Below are 24,624 nucleotides of genomic sequence, written 5' to 3'. Positions count from 1 at the left end.
AGTGCATGAGTGGCTCAGTTGGGCAAGTTTCTGCCTTCAGCTTAGATCATGTCCTAGGATGGAGCCCTGCATCAGGCCCCCTGCTCAGTAGGGAGCCTGCTTCTCCCTCTCCTTCAGCCTTTGCTTGTGAGCACTCTCTCTCAAATGAATAAAATCTTTAAAAAAAAAAAAAAATCCCTCAGAAGTTCTGTATGATTAGGAGTGTCTTTTGTTATAGTCTCTTTCAATCATACTTGAGTTTATCCTAATGAGATGACCTATTAGGGAGAAGGGAGGGCCTAGATAGCTTCAGGATGGGGACTGGTTGCTAGAAAAACTAACCATGTATTGGCAGATTGGAATTTTCAGCCCCCACCTCAAAACCTAGTGGCTGGCAGGCAGAAGGCCACAGCAAGCACACAGATTGAGTTCAATCATATGGTTAATGATTTAATCAATCGGGCCTACATAATGAAGCTCCACAGCAAAACTCTGGACATCAAAACTCAGGGGAGCTTCCTGGCTGATGAACATAATGATGAACCAGGAATGTGGCACTCCTGACTCCAAGGCTCAGGACCCTTCAAGACTTTGCCCTAAGTACCTCTTAATCTGGTTGTTCATTTGTGTATCCGTAAGTATAGCATTTTCCTGAGTTCTGTGAATTGTTCTAGCAAATTATCAAACCTAAGGGGGTGGTGGGAAGCCCCAAACTTGTAGTTAGCCAGGAGGAAGTATGGATAGTCTGGGACCCCATTTGCAGTTGGTGTGTAAAGTAAGGGCAATCTTGTTGGGGACCTTACACTTTAACTTGAAGGATCTGATGCTAACTCAGGGTTGTTAGTGTCAAAACTGAACTGAACTGTAGAACACCCAGTGTCAGAAAACTGTCAGAATGAAGAGGGCACAACAGTTTTGTATTTATAAAAAGTAGTGATGGGGTGCCTGGGTGGCTTGGTCGGTTAAGGTGTCTGTCTATGGCTCAGGTCATCTGGAATGGAGCCCTGCGTTGGGCTCCCTGCTCAGCAGGGAGCCTGCTTTTCCCTCTCCACAGCTTGTGCTCTCTCTCACTATCTCTCTCTCAAATAAATAAACAAAATCTTAAAAAAAAAAAAAAAGTAATGATGGCTCAAAAAACTGAGAAACATTGTAACTGACCTTCTATCCAAGAGTATAAGTTCCATTGTGGCATATTTGCCCATGCCTAGACCAACATAGAGAAAACACTAGAAGAGCACACAGAGAGTATTAACGTATGCTTTTACATGACTCATCTTTCTTGTGTAGACTCCTACTATTAATTCATTTGCTAAGTATTTACCTGATTGTCTTCCAAGCACAAAGTTTTATCTTACATACTCTGTGGGGATACTATGGAAAATGTATTAAACAAAATAGATAAAATTGCTACAAAAGAAGTATGGCTTAAGTGCTATGCTCAATCACTCTTGCAAAAAAGGGAAAGGGGGCAAGGAAGGATGGGAAAAGAATGGGACATTTACTTTTCCCAGAAGTCTCTAAACATAGCAGAAAATTGAAAAGTTCATAAAAGCAGCTTATAGTTTGGTTTCAAGGAAGAAAAACTGAATAATCAGTTAAGACAAGAAAACTCTTAAGAGTACTGTGCAGGGATCCCTGGGTGGCGCAGTGGTGTAGCACCTGCCTTTGGCCGAGGGCGCGATCCTGGAGACCCCTGATCGAATCCCATGTCGGGCTCCTGGTGCATGGAGCCTGCTTCTCCCTCTGCCTATGTCTCTGCCTCTCTCTCTCTCTCTCTCTCTGTGACTATCATAAATAAATTAAAAAAAAAAAAGAGTACTGTGCATATGTAACACCTAGGGAAACATGTAGCATACTACCAATGGTCTCCTAAAGGACTTCCTACCCCTCCTTGATGAAAACTTTACTTTTCCTGCCAGCTACTGATTGTCTCTGGAAACACTAAGGAATAAGAATTTCATTATCACCCACAGGAAATTCCATAAGGGCAGAGAATGTGTCTTTCTTGCTCACTATTGAATTCCTAGCAAATACTAGTTTTAGAAATATTGAGTTCCTAGCAAATACTCTTGGTAAATGCAGCTTATGGTTTAGTGGTTAAGAGTATACATTTGAAATTTAGGAAAGTGGTTGGTTACTTTTGAGGGAAAAAAAAGGAAGTGATTACCATTCAACTGATAGTAATGTTTTATTAACCTAGGTGATGGGTATTTGTTATATTATTCTTTATAGCTTTGATATAAATATTTCCCAAAAAGCGAGGGGCATAATACAGGCTTTGGAATAAGCCAAGACTAAGATTGGACTGAAATCTTTTTTTTTTTTTTTTTTTAGATTTTATTTGTTTATTCATGAGAGACAGAGAAAGAAAGAGAGAGAAGCAGAGACATAGGCAGAGGGAGAAGCAGGCTCCATGCAGGGAGCCCGATGTGGGACTCTATCCCAGGGCTCCAGGATCATGCCCTGGGCTGAAGGCAGACACTCAACCACTGAGCCACCCAGGGATCCCTGAACTGAAATCTTAATCCCAGTGCTTACTAGCTGTGTTTCCTCAGGCAAGTCATGAAGCCTCAGTTTATTCATCTACAGAATGCTGAACAGCTGCAGCTAAATTAAATCAGTAAGAGGATTAATTAAGATGGCAGATACATAATGCCTAGCACAATACCTGGCAAACATTAAGTACACGTATGGTAGTTGTCGTAATGATGATGCTCACAGTTTAAATTAAAGGAGTTGAGGGATCCCTGGGCGGCGCAGCGGTTTGGCGCCTGCCTTTGGCCCAGGGCGCGATCCTGGAGACCTGGGATCGAATCCCACGTCGGGCTCCCGGTGCATGGAGCCTGCTTCTCCCTCCACCTGTGTCTCTGCCTCTCTCTCTCTCTTTTTCTGTGTGTGACTATCATAAATAAATAAAAATTTAAAAAATAAAGGAGTTGATTGAGGGCAGCCCTGATGGCACAGCGGTTTAGCGCTGCCTGCAGCCCACGGAGACCCTGGATGGAGTCCCACATCAGACTCTCTGCGTGGAGCCTGCTTCTCTCTCTGCCTCTCTGTGTGTGTGTGTCTATGAATAAATAAATAAAATCTTAAAAAAAAAAATAAAGGAGTTGATTGAGCACTAAAATGGGCCAGAAAATTTGGATTTGGGAATCAGCTTTCTAATTAGCAGTATAATCTTGAGTTGTCACTGACTCCCTGGGCCTCAATTTTCTCATCAGTTAAAAAAAAAAAAAAAAAAAAAAGGGCTAGAGTTATCAATGCTTATACTCTCTGATTAAAGCACACTATCATGTAGTACACCTAAAAGATTGGCCTGTAACAGATGAAAAGGTGCATATTACATGTAATGTACAGTAACGTCCCTTACAGCACCCTAGCAATGGTAGACAGATCCCCAAACTGGATGTGTTAACTATTTTAACACATGTTAAAATGTGTATGGGAAAGTGACTTGTCAGGAACATTCATCTATCTATAAGAACAAAATGGGTCTCACCATGGCAATATGGGGTCCAGAAATTTCTAGAACTTGTGGGCTTATAGTGAGCATTTCATAACTTTTTTCCTTAAATAATTCCTTCCATCATGGCCTTATTTAAGGTCCCAGAAATCCCAAAGGTAGCTAGCTCAAGGTAGTATTCATATCGAAATTCACAGCAGTCCACTCTAATTCCACCTGATTACGCAAAATGGAGGCAAAATAGTTATTTTAAAATAAATTAAGCCACTGCTCTCTTAGTTCAGCATCAGAAAACCTAGAACTTGGACCTCCTGCCCATTTTTTACTCTTGGCAACTGAGGCTGCAGCAGATCAAGAAAAATGCATTTGGGAAAGAGCCCAAATAAAGTTCCTTGCAAAGAGTGGTATCTGATTAAAGACAACACAAAGCAGAGCTACCTGTGGGTCACCTGACAGGAGGATGCCTCTGCTGTGAAGTCCAACCAAGTCCACTAGGACTTGTATAGGCTTTTCCTACACATTATTGTATTTTAAGATTTTTATTATTTATTTGTTCATGAGAGACACACACACACAGAGAGGCAGAGACACAGGCAGAAGGAGAAGCAGGCTCCATGCAGGGAGCCTGACATGGGACTCGATCCCGGGTCTCCAGGATCACACCCTGGGCCAAAGGCAGGCACTAAACCGCTGAGCCATCTGGGCTGCCCTATACATTATTTTAGTAAGCAGTAAAACCCCCAGGTGCTTGGGCGGCTCAGTGGTTAAGCGTTTGCCTTCAGCTCAGGGTGTGATTCTGGAATCCTGAAATCCTGGGATTGAGTCCCACACTGGGCTCCCTGCATGGAGCCTGCTTCTCCCTCTTCCTGTGTCTCTGCCTCTCTCTCTCTCTCTCTCTCTGCGTCTCTCATGAATAAATAAATAAAATCTTTTTAAAAAAAAAAAAGAAGTACAAAAGTCAACTCTAAAAAAAAAAAAAATTAAATAAGACTCCCAGGTGCTTAAAACAACAAACCTTTGAGAAGATCCAAAGCTTGTACAAGTCCTGTGACCTTTGAACTTCTGGGTCTTTCTCACCCAACTAGACATGTCTTTTTTCCCCTAGTGTCTCCAAAATTCCACAACTACCACCAGCAGATATGTTCCCAGAAACTGTTTCACTTCTGCAGAATTCTCCTGGATGTCTTACACATCTCTACATTCTTATCCTTGACCAACTATGTTAAGAATGGGAAAAATGAATCAGATGCTCAATAACTCAAATGCTCCTGGTACCCAAAAGGAAAACAAGTCTCACTCTTGCTTGGTCCTGGAGAAATTTGCCTGCCTTAATACCCTTAAGACCTTGATTTCTCTCATAACCCCTTTTTAGGATTACCTTTTTAAAATTTTTCTTGAATCCCACCACTCCAAAGCCCTCACCAGTTTCAGAAGAAACCTACCTTTTAGTTCACACCTTGAAACATACAAAAATGATCAAAATTAAGTCAAACACCAACATTAAAAGACTTATTAGTTTCGAGCAGCCTGGGTGGCTCAGCAGGTTAGCGCCGCCTTCAGCCCAGGGCATGATCCTGGAGACCTGGGATTGAGTCCCGCATTGGGCTCCCTGCATGGAGCCTGCTTCTCCCTCTGCCTGTGTCTCTCATGAATAAATAAATAAAATCTTGAAAGAAAAGAAAAGAAGAAAAGAAAAGAAAAGAAAAGAAAAGAAAAGAAAAGAAAAGAGAGAAAGAAAGAAGAAAAAAGAAAGAAAGAAAGAAAGAAAGAAAGAAAGAAAGAAAGAAAGAAAGAAAGAAAGTAAGTTAGTTAAGACTTACTGCTCCTTAATCACAACCACTCAGGCCTTCAACAGGTAGGTGTTCCATGTTACCACTAAAGTCCCCTCCCTCACCATAACCCTTAAACGTCATCCATTCTTCCTTATCTCTCTGCTTAAAACTCATGGGAAAAAAAAAAAAACCTCATGAGAACACCCCTTTACTGGCCATTGTCCCTTTCTGCTTTTTCCATGGACCCATGGACCCTCTACTACGTTCCCAGTGATATTTTCCGAAGGGAAAGACCAACATTCTGAGGAAATCCAGATTTCTTCACAACTCAGCTCAACATGGCAGTTCTGGCCACCGCTGCAGCAGCAGGCTCCTGTCAAAGCACAAACTTGCCACCAAGTCTATTCCAACAGGGCAGGCCTCGGTGACCCAGAAGGAAACTCCTTAGCAGGAGAAAGGGCACTGAAAGCACCACAACAATTTAAGAGTTTTACTTATGCTTGATCATACAAGACAGAAAGACAGTGATACCAAAAAGTGGGAAGCATTCAATTTAAATTATATATATATGGATACTATCACTTACAGTGTGGCACTTCTATTTATTTATTCACTCATATTCTGCCTCAGCTGTTATAGAAGCTGAGGTGGCTTAGTACTCACTGCAATAAAAACAATTCCATCTAGTTTTTGAAGTAATCAGTATAGTAGGCTTTTTAAAAATCAAAGAAAATGAACCTCTTCTGTGCAAAATTTCAAGAGTGATTTTGTCTTTTTTTTTTTAAAGATTTTATTTATTTACTCATGAGAGAGAGAGAGAAGCAGGCTCCATGCAGGGAGCCCCACGTGGGACTCGATCCCGGGACTCCAGGATCACACCCTAGGCTGAAGGCGGACACTTAACCGCTGAGCCACCCAGGCGTTCCTGATTTTGTCTTTTAAAAAGTTCAGGGTGCCTTGGTGGCTCAGTCAGTTAAGCATTTGCCTTTGGCTCAGGTCATGATCCGGGGAGAGCCCCACATCACCCCAAGAAAAGCTCCCACTCGATGGGGAGTCTGCTTCTGCCTCTCCTTCTGTTCCTCCCCCTACCCAGTCTACTGGTGCTCTCTCTCAAATAAGTGGATAAAGTCTTAAAAAAAAAAGGTTCAAAATCAGACCAAGAGAGACAGATTATACAGATTATTATTGGGAAAGAATGAGTACATTTTCATTGGTATCATTTTGGGTTTCCTTTTGGAAGAATAGTAAGATGATAGTTACTTTAATAAAAGATTAGACAAAGGGGATTTAGTTAAGAAATGCTTCAGTGAATCTAAACTAGAGCTTTTGCTTCCCTTAAGGCCTACTCACCTAACCCTGAGTGAGACTATCAAAATAGGGAAGCAGCAGGTTTAAAATTACAATAGGTCACTAATTTTAGCCTTTTAATTGAGAAATGAGTATCTTAAAAACAAAACATTTTAAAATATTAAATTTAAAAACTATTTAAATAAGCCTACAATCCAAAAGGCCCCTCGACAATGGCAGGCAGGAATATATTTTTAACTGCTCCAAAAAATAATTTCCATAAAGGAACAAACTTCTCTAATTATTGTACCAATTAAATTTTATATTTAATACAAAATACAATATATAATATTACATAATTCTATAACAAATAAGTATAAATGAATTTAATAAAATAGAATATGTAAAAATACAATTAAGTACTTAAAAATAAAATACATAAAAAATACTTAAAATATTAATATGGAGGACAAAACATTATTGTTAGACAGTCATCTAATGGTCTCTGCTTCCTCTATTTTGCCTGAGAAACCCTGAAGTGATGTATAAAAACAAAAGGCATGGTCACAATTATTCCCAAAGACAGAAAGCTTTCTGATCAGTTCAACACAACATGCCACAATGCTGTCTGAGACTCCATGCTTCTAAGTAGGTCATTCATGGGAAACATAATTCATCACTATAGAACAAATTATCTAGATTTATCCAGGCTAAAAATTTCTTTGTCTTTTCATCACATCTTTTGAACATCTAGTTCTAAATGACAGCAAATTCCTAATATTCATGAAGTGGCAATAACATTTTCTGGTTCCAATTACCATCCTACCAGCCATATTGGCTATTTTTCTTGACAACAAACACCCTGTGCTTCAAGTAGTAAAGGGATCTACTCATTTTTATCTGCTTCTTCTTACGAAGACTTGTTGGCTCTTACTAAATTATGTAATTATACAGGGATGAGGAGGATGACTGTGTTCATTTTTAACTGGGAAGCTTTAGCACCTGGGGCAACAGCTGAGTACTGTTCTAAAGGGAAATTTCAGTGACCATATGCAGACTATTTGGACTGCAGAAGAACAAATGTTATGGTCTATCCCTCTCCTTTGAACTAGATCAACAGTAGTGCCCAACTGGTGCCAGAGGAACAAAAAGACAGATCTTAATATATACATGAGAATGACAGAGAAAAGACCTTATATGAACAGAAGAGACTAGACTATGCTTGAACACAGACTATCACACCTGACTACAGCCTATCACCCAAAGTACTAAACACAGTATAATTGAAACTGGAGCAGTTTAATCTTCAAATATCATTTAACAAAGACCAGAATGGAAAGCAATATGGCTTAAAGGGATTGTAGAAAGCTTTTTTCTTAACATAAATGCTAGCTTATTACTAAAGTTTCTTTGATTCTTATACCTATCTTATGCCTGAAGAGTCTTTTCCCCAATCCTACTAAAATGACCTCTGGTGTTTCAAGGAGAAGCTGACCTCTTTTGGCAAGGAATGTAGTAACTGTTGGCAGCCAAGACATGACACTGTCATTAAAAGTCACTGGTCTGTTTTACTGTCAGAACACAGGAATCTCCAAGGCAAAATAAAGCTAAGGACCTGGAGCAGGAGACTGGAGGAATGTTGCCTTCAAATGCTAATAACCACACAGCAGACTGGATTTAAGAAAGGACAATGGTCAAATGTTTATGACTAAGACATAAATGTTTATGTTTAGTTTGGAAAACAAAGAAAGGCTAAATAAATGGAACTTGAACTCATTCATTCTTTCAAAAACTACGGATGACCTGCCCCCTCCACCCCCAGTGGCTCAGTGGGTTAAGCATCTCACTCTGGATTTCGTCTCAGGTCAAGATCTCAGGGTTTTGAGATCAAGCCCCAAGTCCAGCTCTGTGCTGAGCATGGAGACTGCTTGTGATTCTCTCTCTCCTTCTCCCTCTGCACCCCTCCCCCCAGCTAGCTTGCATACTCTCTAAAAAAACCAAAAACTACAGATGATCTTTGAACAATGCAGAGGATAGAGGCATCAACCTACTCCCCATACCCCCAGCAGTCCAAAATCCCCTGGTAACTTCTGACTCCCCAAAAACATTACTGCTAATAATTATTGTTGACCGGAAGCCTTACTAATAACATAAGCAGTCTATTAACACATATTTTTGTATGTTATATATATATTCTACAATAAAGTAAGCTAAAGGAAAGACGTTATTAAGAAAAATCATAAGGAAAATACATTTACAGTACTGTACTGTAAAATATCCCCATATAAATGGACCCACATAGTTCAGACCCATGTTGCTCAAAGCTCAACTGTATTTGAGCACCTACTTTGTGCCAGGCCTACTCCAGGCACTGGGGATATAACAATGAACAAGATAAATCCTCTGCCCTCATGAAGCTTACTTTCTAGCCCAAAAAACAAGTGAACAAATACACATGGAAGAATTGCCTGAGTCAGGGCCCTCTTGTTGAGAAAGCAGTAGAGAACAGGATAAGAGCGAAGCAGGGACCAGATTCTAATAGACTTCACACGTCTGCATTAAAAAGTTTGGACTTTATCCTAAATGAAAAGAGAAATCATGAAAGAATTTCAAAAATGGGTAACAGGATCTGAGATATTTTTTAAAGATGACTCTACCTGCTACGTAGAGAATAGACAAAATTAGAAGCCGGAAGACCAGTTAAGGAGAGATATTACAAAAGCCTAGGCCAGAGCCAATCGAAGCCTGAACTAGTTTGGCTTGAATGAGTTTCAGTGATAAACTAATCAGGGACGCCTGGGTGGCTGGGCGGTTGGGTGTCTGCCTTTGGCTCAGGGCGTGATCCTGGGGTCCCGGGATGGAGTCCTGCATTGGGCTCCCAGCATGGAGCCTGCTTCTCCCTCTGCCTGTGTCTCTGCCTCTCTCTTTCTGTGTCTCTCATGAATAAATAAATAAAATATTTTTTTTAATGAAAAACTAATCAGACATATTGAGTAAGAACGACCAGATTCATTTAAAAAGAAGCTGGGTGGCCGGGGTGGCTCAGCGGTTTAGCACTGCCTTCAGCCCAGGGTGTGATCCTGGAGACCAGGCTCCCTGCATGGAGCCTGCTTCTCCCTCTGCCTGTGCCTGTGCCTTTCTCTCTCTGTCTCTCATGAATAAATAAATAAAATCTTAAAAAAATAAAAATAAAAAGAGGTTAGCAGTTCCACTTAATGATTTTGACCAGTAAGGACAAACATATCTCAACTTAAAAACAAGACTTCACTAAATCTTGTGTACTATTAACGATGGCTACATGATTTAGATAAAAGGCCAGTAAGGTTCATGCTAATTTTATTGCAACAAGGACATTTGTTAAGCATAGTAATGCAAATCTACTTAAATATAAATTCTGGCCAAAGAATCTGACCATGAAAAACAATAACCTGAAGAACTAAGTTTTATGTGGCTGCATTCTTAATAATCTAAAAAAATACGTTCCGTTTAAAGAATGGCAACTGACTTTTACCGTGGTCTGAATGGTCCTCATTATGTTCAATATTATTAAGGAGCAGATGATACTTAAAACACTTTGGCTTTCTCTGCAAATAAATATTTTAAAATTTATAGACAATCTAACTTCTTCGATCTCAGAACTTAATAGACAATAAGCAACTGGTTAGCATTTAAGCCTGGATGGATCAGAATCCAGATTCTGGATGGGCCAAGAAAAGATCCATTCCACCTCCAGAGTACAGCATAGGTTTAGCCAACAGAATGTTGAAACCATTCACAACTATTTGGGAGCTTCAGTGAATGAAGCTGCTGCTCTGTGGTTCAGGGCCAGACACTAACAGCAGTAAACTGTACTGAAGTGATAGAGAAGGAACAGACTTTACAACAATACCAGAGATGAGTGCAGCCTGGGTGGCTTAGCGGTTTAGTACCGCCTTCAGCCCAGGGCCTGATCCTGGGGACCTGGGATCGAGTCCCACATCGGGCTCCCTGCATGGGGCCTGCTTCTCCCTCTGCCTGTGTCTCTGCCCCTCTCTCTCTCTCTCTTTCTGTGTATCTCATGAATAAATAAATAAAATCTTTTATAAAATATAGTATACTAAATATAGGCTAAATGAAGTCTCATGAATAAATTAAAATATTTTTTAAAAATACCAAAGATGATGCTTTTTTTTTCCCCATTCCTCTTAACTGTCTTAAAATGACAACTAAATTACCACCACTTTTACCTAAAAAAGTGGTTTACCTAATAAATCCATGTGTTAGGCCAGTTTTTTATTTTTTTATTTATTAAAATAGGTTTGGTCACATTTATGTTTACCCAGCATTTAAAGCGGTAAAGCTAGGGATGCCTGGGTGGGTCAGTGGATTAAGCTTCTGCCTTCCATTTAGGTCGTGATCCCAGAGTCCTGGGACCAAGACCCACAAGGCTCTCTGCTCAGCAGGGAGCCTGCTTCTCTTCTTCCTCTGCCTGCTGTTCCCCCTACTTGTACGCACTCCCTCTGTCAAATAAATAAATAAAATCTTAAAAAAAAAAAAAAGTAAAATGGTACACTTAGGTTAACAGCTGTCAAATATTTACACTAAATCTCAAAAGATAATGCTTCAAACATTTCCCCTCCAAAATACCTGCTTTTAATTTAACAAATTAAAATTACATATTTTGGGACGCCTGGGTGGCTCAGTGGTTGAGCACCTGCCTTCAGCTCAGGGCATGATCCCAGGGTCCTAGGATCCAGTACCACATCCGGCTACCCATAGGAAGCCTGCTTCTCCTTCTGCCTGTGTCACTGCCTCTCTCCTTCTGTCTCTCATAAATAAAAAAAAATCTTTAAAAAATAATAAAATAAAATTACATATTTCACATTAAGTATAATTCTAATATTTCTAAATGTGAAAAAAAATGATATATATGGTAACTGGCCTAAAACTTTTGGTACAAACCTTTTCAAGAAAACTGTTTTCCTTAAAAATTAAGGCTTTTTTTATGTCAGGTTCTCCCTGTGATCAAAAAACTCATACATGCACACTTTTCTCATCTCTATTTGTTTTCATATCTGCAGAAAATGACTTTCAATTTTTCTAACAAATTTTGGGTTCTTTTATGTACTTCTAAGTAACACTGTTAACATTTTAATTTAAATGCCCTAAGGCTGACAACGTATCTTACATATGTATAGCATTTCTATTTAGATGTTTTACAGACTAATTATATGTAATTGCTTCCTATATTCAAAACCAAAACATAGGAATTTTGCTTCTAGAAAATTAGTATTACAATTACTGTACTATAAAACTATTTTATGACAGTTAAGGATCAGCTTTTTATTTTTTTATTTTTTTTAAAGACTTTATTTATTTATTTATGAGAGACACAGAGAGGCAGAGACACAGGCAGGAGGGAGAAGCAGGCTCCATGCAGGGAGCCTGACATGGGACTCCATCCCAGGACCCCAGGATCATGCCCTGGGCTGAAGGCGGCACTAAACCGCTGAGCCACCACCCGGGCTGCCCCAGGATCAGCTTTTTAAATGGCTATCTACTCACTTTCTCTACATGATTCCAGATGCATAAGCTATGAAATATATGTTAAATAACACCTTCTTGAATTTTGTCAAGGGAATCCATGCAAAATACAGATTAAGATATTGTTGTAAATAAAGCCTAAAATTCACAACTGCAAACAAAAGGTAAACTGTGTCAGGGCAGGCTTACTTCCAAATTCTGATGCTAAAGACTTCTCCAAAGAGCAGATGAACAGAGATTTCAATGAATATCAAAGAACACTACAGAAGAGGGTAAAAATGTGTTAGCTTTCCTCGTTGAGAGTGCATCACAGTGACCTGAAGGGGCTACTCTAGTAGGATGAAATGGAGTTTGAAACAGAATGCTTCGAAACATCAATGGCAGAGCATTAACTAATGTACAAACAATTCAGTCCTCCCAGCCCACTTTCTTATTTTAGTCCTACCAAATGAGTCATGTAACTAGTCAAATGATATCAAGAAGTCCCTGTGATAACAAGTCGGTGATCAGAAGGCATTTCTCCTTCATTATATCTTCAAAGGGTGAAATCTAAGAATTTCTAGGGGGTCTTAGGCGCATGTGTCTGTTTGGATCTCCTGTGTGCCTGTTATTTATAAATTAATTACCAAGTAGCTATGGAATACATAATGTGGGGGGGGGGGGGTTAGGCCTTTTGGTTGACAATAATTCTTTCAACTAAAGGACCCTCCCCAGATGGTTATTCATTCATCGAGCACCTGTATTAACTTGTCTAACGTGAAGTGGAAAATGAATTTTTGAGGAAATACCGAGTCTACCAGCAGTTATTCCAATGCAAAGCGAAGTATCGCCAAAAAACGCTCCATACCTTGGAATCAGTGTCTAGAGAGCACTGCGAGCACCAAAGGGAAAAAAAAAAAGAAAAAAAAAAAAAAAAAAGGCAGCAGAACCCTGACCTTGCCGCAAGTCGAACAATTCTGCACCCCTCCCCCTAGCTTCCCCAGAGCCGGTCCACGCCATCCCAATTGGTCAATCGGCCTGTTCCAAGCACCTGCCAGGCGGTGACAAGGGAATCTCCACGCAAGACAAGAGGGTCTGAAAAGGAAGCGGCCTCGGAAACGCTTTGAGGCCCAGAAAGGAAGGATTCCGGGCGGAAAAGGAAGAGAGGACCTTGGGAGGGCTGAGGCCGGCGGCCAGAGGCTCACGGGGACGCCCGGGGCAGGGCCGGGAGGGGCGGGGGGCCCAGGTGAGAGAGGCCGAGGCCCGCCTGCGGCTGGCGGGGGCGGAGAGGCGCGAGCAGGCCCGGGAAGCACGGGCTGCGGCGGCCGCGGCGCGCGGACTCACGTTCTCCCACCAGCAGGATCCGCACGTCTTTCTTCATGTCTGCGGCTCGCAGGGGCCGGGCTGGGCCAGCACGCATGGAGCGGACACCTCTCGCCGGGAGCGCCCACCCCACGGCGCCGCTCTCCCGGCGCTGCAGGCACCGCCTGCTAGCCTCCCCCGCCGCCGCGCCGCCCCTTCGGCTGCTTCCCCGCTCGGGAGCCGGGACAGCTCCAGCTCCGCCTCCTCCGGCTCCGCGGGCGCGGCGGCGGCGGCGGGGCCGACGGGGCGCCGCGAGGGACAAGCGCGTTCGGAACGCGAACGCTGCCCGGGCTCGAGCGGCGCCCCCCGCGTCTGGCTAGCCGCAGCGCAGGGCCTGGACGCCTCGCCCGCCCTTCTCCGGGATGCCCTTCTCCGGGCGGGATGCGCCTGCGACTTGGAGGGGCAGATCCGCTAGTCTGACCCCGTTCATTTTGCAGAATTGGGGCAGGCGAGGGTACTTATCCAAGGTCACAGAGCTAGAGGTTGGCGGTGACTCAGGACGGGAATATTCGTAGCGGACTGTAGTTTCCAGGAGCCAGTCTACCTGGTTTTCAGTAGCATCCATACCTTACTGGACAAAGCCCTCGGAAAATGCTTGATTGTTGAAAGGGTCCCTGGCGGCCAGGATACAGCCTTTTCCACTACCCAGAGCCACCATCAGCTGCTTTTGGCCGGTGAGGCTTACAAAAAGCAGTTCAAAATAATGACATTCAAAAACAAAAACAACAAAAAAATCAAAATAATGACATTCAAAAAAATAATAATAATGACATTCTTTTTAACATTGTCCTTGTAAACAGATTCATTTCTTTGTAGCCAACGAAATGACTTTGCTCTAAGCCAAACTTAGTTTCTAAGCCAAATTAAGTCACTTTCTGCGGTTTTCTTTGAGCTAGGTCTTCTGATACTTATCTTTAGTTAAGCTTGCCGAGCCTAGCGCTGGACACATGGGTGACACTCGATAGTGAACTATTAGTGATTTTCCTAATATTGCCTTATTTCCTCCTGGCTCTCTCTATCTGGAGGAATTTGTTGCTACATCCCGAATGCTAGAACAGTGCTTGGCACACAGTGGGAGAGAGAGTAGGTAAATAGACGGATATTTAGAATTAATGAGGAAATACAATCTACATAATGTGCGGTTTTTTTCATCTTAAATATTACTTAATAGAGGGCACCTGGGTGGCAGAGTGGTTGAGCGTCTGCCTTAGCCTCAGGGCATGATCCTGGACTCTAGTCCCGCATCATGCTGCCCGCAGGGAGCCTGTTTCTCCCTCTGCCTATGTCTCTGCCTGTCTCTGTGTCTCTCATGAATAAATAAATAAAATCTTTTTAAAAAATTACATAATACATTTTTAGAGAAATGAAGTGGGCATAATACAACCCTCCTTTTTCCTAGGAGAAGCCCTGGGTGTTGGTGTACTAGTTAAGAGCTGCTGACAAATTGCATGGGATTGAATCTAGAGTCCATTACCTAATTAAGTATGTAACCCTGAGTAAGTTATTTTATATATTTTTTTAAGATTTTATTTATTTATTCATGAGGGATACAGAGAGAGAGGCAGAGACACAGGCAGAGGGAGAAGCAGGCTCCCTGTTGGGAGCCTGATGCAAGATTTGATTCCAGGATCCAAGGATCACCCCCTGAGCAAAAAGGTAGGCCCTCGGCCACTGAGCCACCCAGGTGTCCCAAGTAAGTTCTTTTACGTCTCCAACCTGTCCATTCAGTAACAGAGCGATAGTGATAATAACACTTACCTCTTCAGGTAGTTTTGAAGAATAAGTAAAATAATACAGGTTAAACATTTGGTATAGTGCCAGACTCGTGGTACTTGCTCTATTGATTTCATTTTTTTTTTTTTTTAATTTATGATAGTCACAGAGAGAGAGAGAGAGAGGAGGCCGAGAGAGAAGCAGGCTCCATGCACTGGGAGCCCGACGTGGGATTCAATCCCAGGTCTCCAGGATCGCGCCCTGGGCCAAAGGCAGGCGCTAAACCACTGCGCCACCCAGGGATCCCACTCTATTGATTTCAGCTATCATCTTTGCCTCTTAGTATAAAGATGTCCCTAGGAGCAGCCCGAGTGGCTCTGGTTTAGCGCCGCCTTCAGCCCAGGGCCTGATCCTGGAGACCTGGAATCGAGTCCCACATCGGGCTCCCGGCATGGAGCCTGCTTCTTCCTCTGCCTGTTTGTCTGTCTCTGTCTGTCTCCTCTCTCTCTCTCTGTGTCTCTCATGAATAAAAAAATAAAATATTTTTTAAAAATAAAAAAATAAAATAAAGATGTCCCTAAAGAGCATAGGAGAGGAAGCGCTTCCAAAAAACACTATTATATAAGCAGGGAGAGAGGTGAGAGACACTCCCTGCTTGCTGAAACGTAATGAAGTCATATTCCAGGATGGATGCAAATAAGATGGATGGAAATGTGAAATTCAGGAGTCTTGCTAGCCAGATCTTTCAGGGAAAAGAATTCTTCTGAATTTTAGGATTACACAATGGTTGAGTTGAAAAGACCCTACAGAGCACCTATTTCAATCTCATTACTCTATAGGTAAAAAAAAGCAAGACCCAGAGAGGTACCATGACTTGCCGAAGGCAATATAGCTGAGACCGAGCCTGGCTCTGCCATCCTTAGTATGTGACTCTGGACAAGTCACATCACCTGTTGCCTCGGTTTCCTCTCTACCAGATGAAGACTATCATCTCTTCCCACTCCTCTACCTCATGGAATTGTTTGGAGGATCCCATGAAATAATATATGTGAAAAAACTCTTTTCTTAAAAAGAAACATAAATTACACAAATATTAAACAAAGAACAAATGCCCTTTATGAGGGAGGGGGCAAATTCTTTAGGGCACTGCCTGTTCTAAGCAACCCTTTGTGAAGAATCTTGACTCCAGGAGCCCTGCAACAGCACTGTCAGCCGATGACAGTGTTAATTCTGAGGGACTTCTCCAGGAGCATGAGAAGAGATAAGATCTTCATAGTGTTGTACATGTGTGCTCGGCAACAGCTTTGGCATTTCTATTAATTTAAACATCTGGAAGGCAGGGGACTCAGAAGAGTTTATTTGGTAGGGGAATATCACAGAGTTAATACTGGGAACTCCTTTGTAAATAAAACCTACTTAAAAATCCAAACTCAAGGCTGCAGTAAAGGGACAGCCAGCAACCACTTTCGACAGGCAACAACTAATGGAGACCAGCAGTTGTTAAAGTGTGGGAGAGAGTGTCTGGGCCTCCTGGAAAATGTAAGTTTCTTCTTACAGCCCCTCTCCATCTCCTGGTCAGCTATACTTTTAGAGCTTCGGACCCCCGCACTCCCATGATATGCCCTTCTCATGATCTTAACAGGCACCCATCAAGGGTCACTCTGAAGTTCTAGAGACAGCAGAGTTCAGGGGTTAAGAGCAGGGACTCTGGAGTCTGCCTGCCTAGGTCTGAACCTCAGCTTTGCCAGTTACTAGCTGTGCACCATCAAGGAAATTGTTTAACTTCTCTGTGTCCCTTCTGCTAAATGGTAAGTACACCTCATGGAATTGTAATGAAGATTAAGTGAGTTGATAGACCAGGAAAACAGAATAGTGCATGGTACGTGGTCAGTGATTACTAATGTTAAATAAATAAAGTAAATTGTGAAGAAAGTGACTTCTGTACATCTCTCTGTGCCTAAGCATAGAGCCACATGATGACACACTGCAGCAAAAATAAGCCAGGGAATGGAGTTGTTGGCAGTAGAGTTTACTATTGAGGTATTACAGATTGATTACTGTATATTAAGTATATTGGATAAAGCCAAGAGGACAGATTGGAATCTAGAAGGCACTGATGGAATATTCCTCCAAAATATTGCTAAGAAGAAGCTCTACTATCACAAGACAAACTTCTTCCCTCTTCAACTCTGCAGGAGACATGGGGAGGTCTAAACAAAGTACTTCTGCCAGGAGATAACAGGATCCATCTTTTATGTCTGTCAAAGGAGGAGCTTGCCACACAGCCTCTCTTTGCATCCCAGGATAGTGGAACACCCAGGGCCAGTGGGTAGAAGATGACTGACATTGGATGGAACAAGAGGTTGGCCTCTGATTGGTGAGTTAGACACAGTCCTGGGCAAGAGGCCAAGTAAGACTTGGGCTGGCATTGGTCCTGCTCCTCAGATCCTTCTATCTTTGGTCTTTCTTTCTTTTCTTTTCTTTCTTTCTTTCTTTCTTTCTTTCTTTCTTTCTTTCTTTCTTTCTTTCTCTTTCTTTCTTTCCTTCCTTCTTTCTTTCTTTCCTTCTTTCTTTCTTTCTTCTTCTTTCTTTTTCTTTCTTTCTTTCTTTTGTAAGATTGTATTTATTTATTCATGAGAGACACACACAGAGAGAGAGAGAGAGAGGCAGAGACACCGGCAGAGGGAGAAGCAGGCTCCCCATGGGGAGCCTGATGCGGGGACTGGACCCCGGGATCATTACTGGAGCAGAAGGCAGACACTCAACCACTGAGCCACCCAGGCGCCCTCATCTTTGGTCTTCAAGTTAAACCCGAAGTATCATTCATCATCCACTCATTCTTCACTTTTGTCTCCCATTCCTTCCTGGAAGACGTCTTCCTTTTCCTGTCAAGCCTGCTCTGGTGGAGCAGAAAAGTCCAATGCTTTGATACAGAGTGAATATTTTATCTTGCCTTTTAATGCACTTATTCTTGGTTAACTGTTCAAATATCCATGTCTTCTACATAGTCACATGGATGGGTCCCTAGAGGACACGGATTCTGTTTGCGTGATTAGGCTGGAAGGTATGTTACTCAGCACTACTTATTAAAAGGCATTTGATAACTAACCATGTTGAAAGGAAATTTTTCCACATCGGATCCTCATCTGTTAACACAGCATAATTTACAGAGTTGTGGAATCACTATTCCTGAAACTTTTGTAACATTGTGTCTCAACTATACTCAAAAAAGAAAGAAAGAAAGAAAGAAAGAAAGAAAGAAAGAAAGAAAGAAAGAAGGAAAGAGAGAGAGAGAGAAAGAAAGAAAGGAAGGAAGGAAGGAAGGAAGGAAGGAAGGAAGGAAGGAAGGAAGGAAGGAAGAAAGAAAGAAAGAAAGAAAGAAAGAAAGAAAGAAGGAAAGAAAGAAAGAAAATGCACTCAGCAGGGTACAAATGCTTTATTTTATGAATTCTCTTTAGTTTTTGAAAAAAGCATGGGCATTTTAGGTCTTGAAGTACTAGATACTTTTCATAACACTCAACACGACAGTAAAGGATGATTTTTGTCCAAAAAAGAAAAAAACAAAACAACAAAAAAAAAAACCCACAAAAAAAACAAAAAAGAAAAACCCTCACATTGATGAGGTTGCATCCAGTTTTCTTTTTAATTTTCTTAAGCTCCTTTCAAATATAGGTTGTAAAACAAGAACCCTCAATTAAGAGATGCTTGACATTGAGAAGCCTCTCAGATCCATCCTCCCCACAAGTGGTCTGAATTCCCGTAGGGAATGGGTAAGACCATGGGCGCTGGAGCCTACAGTTTATCTCCAACACTCTGCTACCTGTACAACATTGGGCAAGTTACAGAACCTCTCTGAAAACATAAACCTCATCTGCAAAATGGAGCTCTCATAGGACCCTTTTGAAAATTAAATAAAATCAAGATAAAACATTTATCACATTGCTTAATGTATAATCAGTATACATTTTATCACCATTTGCTGCATTTTTTTTATTTGGAATTCTTTTGCTGACATACATTATCTTTCCAAGGGCAAATTGATTAGCCTCCCCACTCAAATTGTAAACTCTGAAAGGCAAAAATGCATTTAATATAACTTTTAATCACTGTAAAGACATTAAACTTTTGCTGACTTATTATAGATATCAACCACTTATTCTCAGAAATTTTTAGGCCACAGGCTATTTCTGCAAAACAAAAAATTCCACAGAACAGTAAATTTAGAATTTCTGTTTATTTCTGCAAAGAGGTCATTACAATTAAATATAGTCCAAGAAAATAATTCAAAGAAGAAAAATATATATACATATACATATTCTATTTAGAGGAACATTACACAACAGTTAAAAATGGAAAAGCATACAATTATAAGGGAATAAATTAGTATGACATAAAATTATTAGAACTTTTGCAGTCTTTTTTTTTTTTTTTACTGGAAAGAAGTTCATCATATTTAGATTCCAGGAATTAACTGGGATGGGTGCAGACTACACCAGGCCCAGGGCTTTGTGGCTCCTGGGAGCAGACCCAGCTACAGCAAACACACAGGAAAACAGTGGGAAGGGAGGGAGGGGTCAGTTAGATTTGGTCTTCAACTTGGGGTGGGGGAGGTGGTGGAATAGTGATTATCCTTGGGGCTTGGGAATGAAAAATGGCAGGAAGAAAGCTGTTTTGGGGGGGCCTGAGCAGGCCTAGAGGGGGAGCCCCCTACCCCTGGGGCTCAGAGTTGAGGGGGAAGGGAAATGAGGCCCCTTCCCTCAGTGCTGAAGACAAGGCACTTGGCTCAGTCTCCTTCCGCCCACCACCCGTCCCAATCCATGGAAAAGATGGAGTCCTTGTCCCATCTCCTTCTAAGGGCCCAGAGGCTGTTCTCTGTTGAGCCGCTGGAAGAAGCTTTTGCCGAACTCAAACGTGCTGATCATGATGGCACAGGAAGGGACGGCCTTGATGATCCTTGGGAGAAAGCCTGCAAGGAGCCCCTGGTGCCTGACTCAGCCCTGATCCTCCGCAGCAGCAGCCAGGTGGACTCGGCTCGTGGGGGCGTCCCTCTCACAGCCTCCACCGCCCCCAGCGCGACCTGGCATTGAGTCTTCACCACGCCGAAGGGTAGAGTCAGGATGGTCGCCACCGTCCCTGAGATGCCGCCAGCCACAAAGCTCATGCCCACGGATGTCTGGTCTTTTGCCTTTTGGCCTGAGCCCACTCAACCAGCTCTTCACCAGCTCATAGTTGAACCAGTACAGGGCTGAAAAGGGCACACCCCGAAGGGCAGTGGGGCCCCAGCCCAGCCATAGCGAGCGCCGGCCACCCTGAGCCACCGCTGCTCGGACACAGGCGCGCAGCCCAGCTCCCGGTAGGACACATGCTGGGCCTGCAGCTTTGTCCGCACCAGCTCCGAGGGGCCGATCACGGTCACGGTGCCCAAGCGGGCTAGGGCAGCAGCCACCATGGGTGCGTAGAGGTCAGAAGTCAGGGCTCGACCACAAAGGAAGGTCCTGGGTTGGTCATCAGTGGCCGGCACAGTCATCACCAAGGTGGCTGGGAGGCCACTCCACAGGGTCCTGGTCCCTCGTGCCTCACGATCTTCACAAAAGCGTCCATGGTGCCCGTGAAGCGGGTAGGGTCCTGAAACCAGGTGGCACAGCGGGCACCATTTGGACACAAGTACAGGGGTTCCAGAACACCACTGCAGTATAGGAGGCACTTCCCTGTGGATCGGAGAGGAGGGCGATTTGGCGTAGGGGAGGCTCCAGAGTCTGGAGGGAGGCATCAGCTCACTGGCCGTCGAGGGGCGCTGAGACTGCAGGCGTACTTTCACCACGTCCAGGGGTGTCATGAAGAGGGAGGTGACCACAGCCCCAGTTCCTGAGGCCACCGTTTGTTGGAGGGGGCTAATAGCCCCAGGGTCCTGGTCAGGCATCTTGCAGCTTCAATTCTGGCTCTAGGCGGGCGCCCCGGGCCCAGCGGGCCCATGGCCCTTCGGCGGCAGCTGTATAGTCCGGGCCGCTCACCCAGCACCAAGGCCGCCTCTGCCAACTTTTGCAGTCATTATGGGGCACCTGACAGGCTCAGTCAGTAGAACACATGACTCTTGATCTCAGGGTCATGAGTTCAAGCCCCACATTGGGTGCAGAGATTACTTTAAAAATAAATAAATAAATTGGAGAATCTTTGCAGTCATTAAAACTAACGACTATTAAAGATATGGAGGGGGCACCTGGGTGGCTTAGTCAGTTAAGCATCTGCCTTCAGCTTGGAGCATGATCTCAGGATCCAATGATAGAGCCCCATGTGTGGAGCTCAGCTCAGTGGAGAGTCTGTTTGTCCCTCTCCCTCAGCCCTTCCCACCACTCTCTCTCTCTCTCTCAAATAAATAAAATCTTAATAGATATGGAAAAGTATTTACAAAATAAGTGAAAAAATAGAAATATAAAACCACATAATTACAGTTATATAAAAATCAAGTATGATATACATTTATGCAACATTTACCCTCTATACTTTTGTAGCTTTGAAGCTTTACAAGTATGCACATGTGTTCATCGGGTAATTAAAAACTAACGGATGTACATAAATATTAGATGAGAGTATAAAGAAAGGAAAAATGTATTAAAGATTGTGAATTTTTAGTACAACTGTCTTTTGTAACATGTCAAGTTAATTTAATTTTTTAAATAAAATTAATAGAACTATTTAGAAGAGGGGTGCCTGGGTGGCTCATTTGGTTAAGCGTCTGTCTGCCTTCAGCTCAGGTCGTGATCTCAAGGTCTTGGGATCAAGCCCCCCCGCATCAGGTTCCCTGCTCAGCAGGGAGTTTGTTTCTCCCTCTGCCCCTCCCCCTGCATATGCTTGTTCACTCTCTTGCTCTCTCAAATAAATAAAATCTTTAAAAAAATATATTTAGAAGAATAGTATCTCAATGCTTTGAGATACTAATGTAGAATATCATGTTTATTAAGTCATTTAACAAGTATTTATTGTCTCCACCATGTGTGAGGCTCTGTGCTAGGTGCTAGGGACACAGAAATGAACAACACAGATTTGTTATGGGAAGCAAGCTGTGGACAAAACAATTCATCTTTCTTCTCACCAGAATCCTCCCAATCATTCTCCATGTACCCAAACCTTTCAAAAACCTTCCATAAAAAGTGGCACCTCATAATCTAAATCTTTACCTTCCCTAGCCCAAACCAGCAAGACCTATGTGGCTGTGTCCCATTCCTCTGGTAGTCCCCTCTTCCTACTGGGCTGTGTTAACAGATGACCCCCAGGCAACGCCATGCCTTAACCCAGCAAAAATGCCAATATCTCCAGAGAACTCTTAGGAAAAATGCCATGGTTTTAGCCTGAGTGGCCTTCCTGAATGTTCCTAGTATTAGTACATCTGCTTTGATCCCATTTAAACACATTGTGCACCATTTTCAACGGAGATTTCCCTCTAGACAAGGGGGAGGATATTACAGGCAAAGTAGACTGGATACACAAAAGTACATGACATGACACAAAGCAAGGTGGCTGGGGTGGAACCTATGTGTGGGAGGATGACAGGAAATGGGGCTAGAGATAGGGAAGATAGAGGTAGCAAGTGGAACCTTCTGCTGGAGGCACTGAGGAACATTGAGGAGTTCTAAGTGGAAGAGTGATACCTGATTTGTGTTCAGGGAAGCTCACATTAACAGAATGAGAACAGATGGGAAGGGGGAAAACTGAATGGCTCAGTCGGTTAAGAATCTGCCTTCCACTCAGGTCATGATCCTGGGGCCCTGGAATGGAGTCTCCCATCCAGCTCCCTGCCCAGTGGGGAGTCTGCTTCTCCCTTGACCCCTCCCTTTATGACCCCTCCCCTCTGCTCGTGTGCTCTGTCTCACACTCAGTCACTCTTTCTCTCTCTCTCTCAAATAAATAACATTTTTTTAATCCAAAAAAAAAAAATAGAAGACGTACTAATACTAGGAGCAATCGGGAACAGATGGAAGGGGGTTCTGACTAGAGACAGAGGGGCTTAAGTCAAAATAATCCAGTAGAGAAGTGATTAGAGTCTAAACCAGAACAGGTGCAGAGGGAAGCCGTAGTTGGGATGATTTGAGAAGGCAGAAATCCAGTGTCACAACTTGGTAACTAATTGTGCAGAAAGTGGTGAAGAAAAGATTGTCTGTGACTCCAAGACACTGTGTCCTGAGCAAAGGTGTAAGGCTTTCTTCCCAGGGCATATTAATTTTGAAAAATAAAGGTGAAAAGACTTCACTGAGCCAAGAAGGAAGACACAGTCTTCCATACTGCAGCAGGCCAATCTCTTGGCCAAATTATATCTTGGCCAAATCTTAGGCCAAATTATCCTAAGTGGAAGTGATGGAACAAGATAATTGTAGATGGTGTGGGGACATTGGACATAGTGACCCCTGTGGCCAGAAGGTTCTTTCCTTTTCTATTATGTTTCCATCCTAATTAAGTCAAGGTGAAAGCCTCAGTAAATCTATAACACCTGATAATCTCCTTTTGAGAGAGAGAAAACTCAAGCAAGCGAGCTCCAGAGCAAGCCTTGGGTTCAGAGCCTTATAGGATAGAGCCAAGCTAGTCACATTGTGTTTTCCGTGAAACATATTTAGGGTTTTCCTTGTTATTTAAGACACGTGATTCTGATTTCCATTTACATAGTTTTACTTTTTTAAGTGTTATTTTTTTAAGATTTTATTTATTATTCATGAGAGACACAAAGAGAAGCAGAGACACAGGCAGAGGGAGAAGCAGGCTCCATGCAGGGAGCCCGATGTGGGAGTCTATCTGGGGACTCCAGGATCACACCCTGGGCCGAAGGGAGGCGTTCAACCACTGAGCCACTCAGGCGTCCCTAAATTAGTTTTTAAGGACTTTATCTATTTATTTGACAGAGAGTATGAGCAGGGGGAGGGGTAAAGGGAGAAGGAAAAGCAGACTCCCCACTGAGCAGGAAGCCTGATGTGGGGCTCAATCCCAGGACCCTGGGACCACAACCTTAGCCAAGGCAGATGCTCAACTGACTGAGCCACCCTTAAGTTTCCCTTAAGTCCCCTAAGTTTCCTTTTGAAATGAATATACCTGCGGGGAGTTATTGAGTTGGTTTAGGAAAAAACTTTTTATTTTTTTAGGGAAAAATATTAGGTAAGTAAAAAATGGTGCAAATGTGACAAGAATCGTGGCACACAAAGGGTTGAAGCTTGGGAAACCATGTCCTGAGAAAGCCTGTGGCTAGTTAGGAAGGTAAACCCCAAATCCAAGATTCTTTTTTTTTTTTTTTAATTTTTATTTATTTATGATAGTCACAGAGAGAGAGAGAGAGAGAGAGAGGCAGAGACATAGGCAGAGGGAAAAGCAGGCTCCATGCACCGGGAGCCTGATGTGGGATTCGATCCCAGGTCTCCAGGATCGCGCCCTGGGCCAAAGGCAGGCGCCAAACTGCTGCGCCACCCAGGGATCCCGTAAACCCCAAATCAAAACAAATCTTTGACATAAGCCTAACTGTAATTAAAAAAGAAGACTGCACTCCTCTGGAAGGACAAAAAGTCATGC

The 24,624-nt window shown here is 42.8% G+C and overlaps 1 protein-coding gene and 1 pseudogene across 10 annotated transcripts in view; both read right to left on the bottom strand.

The window, feature by feature from the left end:
* The window catches only part of RHOT1 (ras homolog family member T1), a 63,663-nt gene extending 50,080 nt beyond the window's left edge, over positions 1 to 13,583 (bottom strand). For 4 of the 10 annotated variants that reach the window (XR_013354184.1, XR_013354183.1, XM_077852128.1 and 1 more), the window contains exon 1: positions 13,348 to 13,582. Coding sequence is in view for 6 of the 10 variants with exons in the window: in XM_077852128.1 (XP_077708254.1) it covers positions 13,348 to 13,423 (76 nt within the window). In the remaining 4 variants the exon portion in view is untranslated. Of the gene's footprint in view, positions 1 to 13,347 lie in introns of all 10 variants that reach the window. The other 6 variants (XR_013354186.1, XR_013354185.1, XM_077852131.1 and 3 more) reach the window with 3 other exon arrangements.
* A 5,714-nt stretch (positions 13,584 to 19,297) lies between these two features.
* LOC144286087 (mitochondrial glutathione transporter SLC25A39 pseudogene) lies at positions 19,298 to 24,326 on the bottom strand (annotated as a pseudogene).
* Positions 24,327 to 24,624: the final 298 nt, after the last annotated feature.

Source organism: Canis aureus, chromosome 16 (assembly GCF_053574225.1).
Source record: "Canis aureus isolate CA01 chromosome 16, VMU_Caureus_v.1.0, whole genome shotgun sequence".
NCBI lineage: Eukaryota > Metazoa > Chordata > Mammalia > Carnivora > Canidae > Canis > Canis aureus.
Note: the sequence above shows the minus strand (reverse complement) of the source record. Positions and strands in the feature narration are given on the sequence as shown.